The 5,726-nt window shown below is 34.1% G+C and overlaps 1 protein-coding gene and 1 pseudogene across 1 annotated transcript; both read left to right on the top strand.

Moving 5' to 3' along the window:
* The first annotated feature begins 252 nt into the window (after window positions 1-252).
* On the top strand, window positions 253-2,170 carry LOC145804565 (uncharacterized). Its single transcript, XM_082898922.1, has 2 exons — window positions 253-1,951; window positions 2,061-2,170. Exons 1-2 carry the CDS (start codon window positions 329-331, stop codon window positions 2,100-2,102), a joined length of 1,665 nt encoding a protein of 554 aa, XP_082755048.1. The 5' UTR covers window positions 253-328; the 3' UTR covers window positions 2,103-2,170.
* LOC145803660 (receptor-like protein 33 pseudogene) lies at window positions 2,105-2,833 on the top strand (annotated as a pseudogene).
* Window positions 2,834-5,726: the final 2,893 nt, after the last annotated feature.

Raw genomic sequence — 5,726 nt, 5'->3', positions numbered from 1 at the left:
TTTCAATGAAAACAAAAAAATATGGAAAACAAAAAATTTTAATTTTCTAAAAAGTGAATTCAGAATTCACAAACCAAACAAGTTGCATTACATTTATTTACTAAAAGTAATTTATCATCTTATATTTTATCTTTATATTAGTAATAAAATTGACCAAGTGATGGAATCCATTAAACTGATACAATGGTAATATGTGAGACTACACAATAACAATTTTCAGTTTATATTTTTTGATAATTGAATTATTTATTAAGTTATAAATAGGAGAGTGCATATAGAAGAAGCATCATATCCAATTCCCTCTCTACCACCCAATACTGGTGTAAGAATGGGTTTCTTACTATCCAATTATCAACTCACAATATGTATCCTCCTGTATTCCCTAATTTTCTGCTTCTCTTCTTCTTCTGCACATCTTTGCCATAATGACGAGAGCACTGCTTTGCTCCAATTTAAGCAATCCTTTTCCTTCAATTGCTCTGCTTGCGATTGCTCTGTTTATTCTGCTCCACTCACTGATAATTGGAAAGAGGGTACAGATTGTTGTGCATGGGATGGGGTCACATGTGATAACACCACTTCTCATGTCATTGGCCTCGACCTCTTTTGTAACTGCCTATATGGTACCATCCATCCAAACAGCAGCCTCTTCAATCTTGTTCACCTTCAACACCTCGACCTTTCTCCAAACAACTTCAATCACTCTCAAATTTTACCTTCATTTGGCCATTTCACAAATTTGACCCATCTTTACCTCGGTTACTCCCATCTTTCTGGCCCAATACAAGGTAACAGAGAACTCACAGGTAAACTTGCAAGTTTTATTAATGGAACTCTCCGGCACCTTAGGCACCTTAGGTCGTTGGATCTCTCTCAAATAGATTTCACTGGAGAGCTACCTAATTCCATCGGCCAACTTGAGTACTTGGAGGAGCTAGGCCTCGCTGCTTGCAATTTCTCTGGTACGATTCCGAGATCGCTTACAAACCTCACGCGATTAATTTCGCTTGGTCTTGGAGGGAATAACTGGATCAATGGTCAATTCCCATCTTCAATCGGCCATCTTAAAAACTTGGAGGAGCTATTCCTCAATGACTGCAATTTCTTTGGTACCATTCCAACATGGCTTGGAAACCTCAAGAAACTAAGAATGTTAGATCTTGGAGGGAATAACTGGATCAATGGTGAATTCCCATCTTCAATCGGCCATCTTAAAAACTTGGAGTACCTATACCTCTTTCACTGCAATTTCTCTGGTACGATTCCGAGATCGCTTACAAACCTCACGCGATTAATTTGGCTTGATCTTTCATACAACAATTTTGAAGGCCCAATTCCTTCTTCCTTGTTTCATCTTGTGAACCTTGCCTATCTTGATCTTTCGTCAAATAATTTAAGCGACACTGTTGAGCTGGACTCGTTTGCAAAGCTTGAATATTTGCGTTCTTTGGATCTTTCAAAGAGTGGTCTATCATTGACCACCACCAACTCCACTCCCTCCTCTTTCCGAAACATTAGGACATTACGATTGTCGTCTTGCAACATAAGTAAAATTCCTGAATTTTTGAAAACCCGAAACGAATTATTGTACATGCTAGACCTTTCGAAAAACCACCTAAATGAAGAACTCAATCCACTCTGCAATCTTCATTCTCTTCGATATCTCAATCTGTCCAATAACCAATTTGCCGGATTAATTCCTACCTGTTTGGGGAACTTCAGTGGAAATTTAACCTTGTTAAGTTTGCAAAGAAACAATTTCCATGGTACCATCCCTCAAACATTTGGATACGCAAGCATGTTACGAGTACTTGACATTAGCGACAATGGATTGCAAGGGGTGCTTCCAAGATCATTGGCAAATTGCACAAACCTAGAAATTTTGAATCTGGGTCATAATTTCATAGAAGATGCTTTTCCATTTTGGTTGGAGAACCTGCCCCAATTGAAGGTTGTTCTCTTAAGATATAATAAATTCCATGGTCCCATAGAGCAACCAAGGAAGAGATTAGCCTTCACCAATTTACATATCATTGTCATGTCTCACAATGACTTTACAGGTACTTTGCCATCAAAATACTTTGATAGTTGGGATTCAATGATGATGGCCAATGAAGACAAAGCTCAGTCAAAATACATAGCCATATATGATTATTATTCGGTGACCATAATGAATAAAGGACATGAAATGGAATACCTTAAGATCCTCACCATCTTCAAAGTAGTTGATTTTTCACACAACAAGTTTCATGGAAAGATTCCCAAATCTATTGGAAGACTTAAAGCCCTCCACTTACTAAATTTTTCAAGAAATGGCTTCACAGGTCCGATTCCATTGTCCTTGGTCAATTTAACTGAGCTTGAGTCCTTGGATCTATCCCAAAACAAGCTCTCTGGTGAGATACCTCAACAACTAACAAGCTTGACATTCCTTGCAGTTTTTGATGTCTCGCAAAATAATCTAACTGGGATTATACCACAAGGCCAGCAGTTTGGAACATTTTCAAACACTTCATATGAGGGGAATCTAGGCTTGTGCGGGTTTCCATTGTCAAAGAATTGTGGGAATGTCCAGATAGCAGAATCACCAACTTTACCATCCTCATTTAGCCACAATTTTAAGTTCAAATTTGATGGCTTTGGTTGGGAAGCTGTGTTGATGGGATATGGGTGTGGAGTATTGCTTGGTTTGTTGATTGGAAGTTACATTATTCGAAGGAAAGAAGAATGGCTCGTGAGGATTTTTGGTGTAAAAATGCGTCAACATGGGAAGAGATCAAAGAAGGTTTGGAAGAAGATAGCTCATACGAAGTCAATTATAAATTGTTTGTAGTAAATTTATTGTGTATTCTAATAAATTGGAGAAGTATTTTAAGGCTGCAATGCAAGGTAAAGCTATACTGCAATTCTGTCACTATGTCTTCTTTTGCCAATGCAAGTATTGGTTTGTAATCTCCAATGAACGACGACATGTGGAAGAAACTTGTGTAATTTTTCTGTTTCATAGAGATGCAACAATCTTATCCTATATACTCTGACTCGCTAATACAATATATTGTTACATATATATATGTGTGTGTATAATGTATAACAATATAAATGGAACTTAGTTTCTAATGCAAACAGGAAAAATTGCAACTTTAATCTTGCCACTCAAACGTCGTACAAAACAACTTAAGTCTTGTATTACTCAACCACTAAATTGTCATGGAACACATTTGGAGTAAAGAGAAAATATATTATCAAAATGATCAGATTATGCCCTTATTGTGATCTTTGAAGTAGCGCACTTCTTGATGATCTCTTTTGTTGATCTAATTGATTTGTTGTTTTTGTTTTGCATCTCTCTTCACTAATAGCCTTTTATGCTCCTTAGTTTCATCAGTAATTACTCATCAACTATGTTTTCAATTTGGCTTATGATATGCATATCTAAGTTGTATTCATTTTCATTTTTCTTGTCTTTTTTCTTTTCCCTTTCCTACTAGTTTACATTTTGGAACTTAGAAATTGTTAAGAAGGTAGTTAGTGTCATAAATTAATAGTTACCTAATCTTTTCCATTTTTCTGTCCTAGTGGACATGTTATCTTCCTCTTTAATATAATCAGCCACTGTGTACTTTCATTAATTGTGACAGCCCTTTGGCTGGCCAAGTCACCAATTAACTTTTTTTTAGGTAAATTATATCATTGGTATATCTAGGATGAGCAAAGTTTCAGTTTGGTCCTCATAATTTCAATTTAAACTTTATATTTTTAATTCTGTTACAGTCTAATCCTTCTATCACATACTGTTGAAATTTTATACGCAAAACTACCATGTGCAACACACATGAGATTTTTAGCAATTTCAACACAAGAAAAGAAATTGAATAAACTATACCAATGGTCTCTATTGTTTCTTTGGAATTCCACTTTAGTCTCTTTAGTTGTGCACGGGTTATTTTTCCATCCAAAAAATAAAAGGCGCATGACAAGTGGACAATATTGCAACAAAATGAAAGCATGAGATTCAAATGTTCAAATTAACACAACGGGGATTAAAGTGAAAATTAATTCGCTTAAAAAATAGGGATTAATGGTGTAATTTACTTTCTTTGTCTTTCTAGTTAAATTTTTTGAAATTTTATTCACTGATACTCTATATATTAACTCATTCAATTGGACTCTACCCTCAGATGACACACATTTTAACACACCTTAACACATCCATGAGAGCACCAATTTACTCTCTAAATTAATAAGCACTTGAGACACAAATTTAACATCTCTATTAGAGATGCTATAACAGAACTCTTGTGGAATACAATAGGAGTAGACATGTTAGTTGTGTCTATTTCATATAGTCTATAGACCACAAATTTGACTCAGGCATCCCATAATAGGTACCCAAGAGTTAAACTAGTTAACTTGTCCATCTTCCAACACAAATACAAATATGACACAATCCAATAATATGAGTATTAAACAAGTTAAGTTAGTATTAAACTTGTATAAAATGAAATTGATATAGATGTTTTACAAATAATTATTTACATATTTTAATGTTATTTCTACTAAATGGTACCATGACATTTTTGAATTACTTATGTAACTCCATCTAATTGATTAAAAAGTACGTAAAATAGGGATTTTAAGGCTTTTTTTTTTTTCTTAATTGAAGATAATTTTTTTTCCTACTATTTTAATCTAATAAAAATATATAATAATAGGATTTAATTTTGTAAGGAAAATGTCTCGTAGCTCAAATTTTGTGGCTCAAAAGTGGCTCAAATGGCCAAAACGACGTCGTTTTGGCCATTTTTATGTTGTTCTGTACTCAAAACGACGTCGTTTTGGCCATTTGAGCCACTTTTGAGCCACAAAATTTGAGCTACGTAGCATTGTTGATTTTGTAATTAAGCACCAAAAAAAATGAACAGAAAGCAAATATTTTTATGAATAATTTCATCCAATAATTGGTCTTTACACTAAGTTTTTTAACTAATTAAGCTAAAAAAAAATTTGATATGATATGTTAATAAGACATGAACTGAACACATACAAAAAATGACATGACTCAAAAAAACGAATTAATAAACATGTTAGTGTTGAAATAATTCTTATACACACCCGAAATGAAACCACACGAATACAACCTAACACGACATGACACCCACCGCTAGTTCATATAAAGAACTTGTCATTATAGGAAAAATCTATAATGTGCAACCCAAAAAAATGTGCATGATTTATACCCTCTCTAATTATGATGATGAGATGTGCACAAAATTATAGCACAATGTTCTCAAAATATGATGTGATCTCATTCTGTCATAACTCCAATGACCCAATGAGTTACTCGGTGAGTCATAACTCGAGTGTGACTCAATATATTTAAGTTATAATTTTAAGCACAATACATCGTAACTTCAATCACATTGTTGCATCATGTGCACCTTCTAGGTGCCTAGCAGAGATTGATCCATAATTACATGTTCATACACTTGTTTTTAAGTTGTAAAAGTTAAAGATCTATGGAAAATCTAGGATTTGCACCAATTGGTCATATGAACAAATAAATCAAACCAAACTAAACTTTGGGATAAATTTGATCAATTGTATAAATCATTTTTAAGCATTCAATTTCACTTTATACAATTCTTTCCTTACTATTACATCTATTGCTGCGAAACTTCTAGTGCAAGTTGTAATTATGTGTGACGCAAGTGACTAGAGTGACAACC

This window comes from Camellia sinensis, chromosome 12 (genome assembly GCF_055761805.1).
Source record: "Camellia sinensis isolate YWXY chromosome 12, ASM5576180v1, whole genome shotgun sequence".
NCBI lineage: Eukaryota > Viridiplantae > Streptophyta > Magnoliopsida > Ericales > Theaceae > Camellia > Camellia sinensis.
The sequence above is the reverse complement of the archived record's forward strand: the minus strand, read 5'-3'. Positions and strand labels throughout refer to the sequence as shown.

What these genes read in the sequence shown, in the direction of transcription:
- LOC145804565 (XM_082898922.1), top strand. Translation starts at nt 329, where the DNA reads ATGGGTTTCTTACTATCCAATTATCAACTCACAATATGTATCCTCCTG. An exon ending in AGAACCTGCCCCAATTGAAG is followed by an intron (nt 1,952 to 2,060) that starts GTTGTTCTCTTA and finishes ATGACTTTACAG; the next exon opens with GTACTTTGCCATCAAAATAC.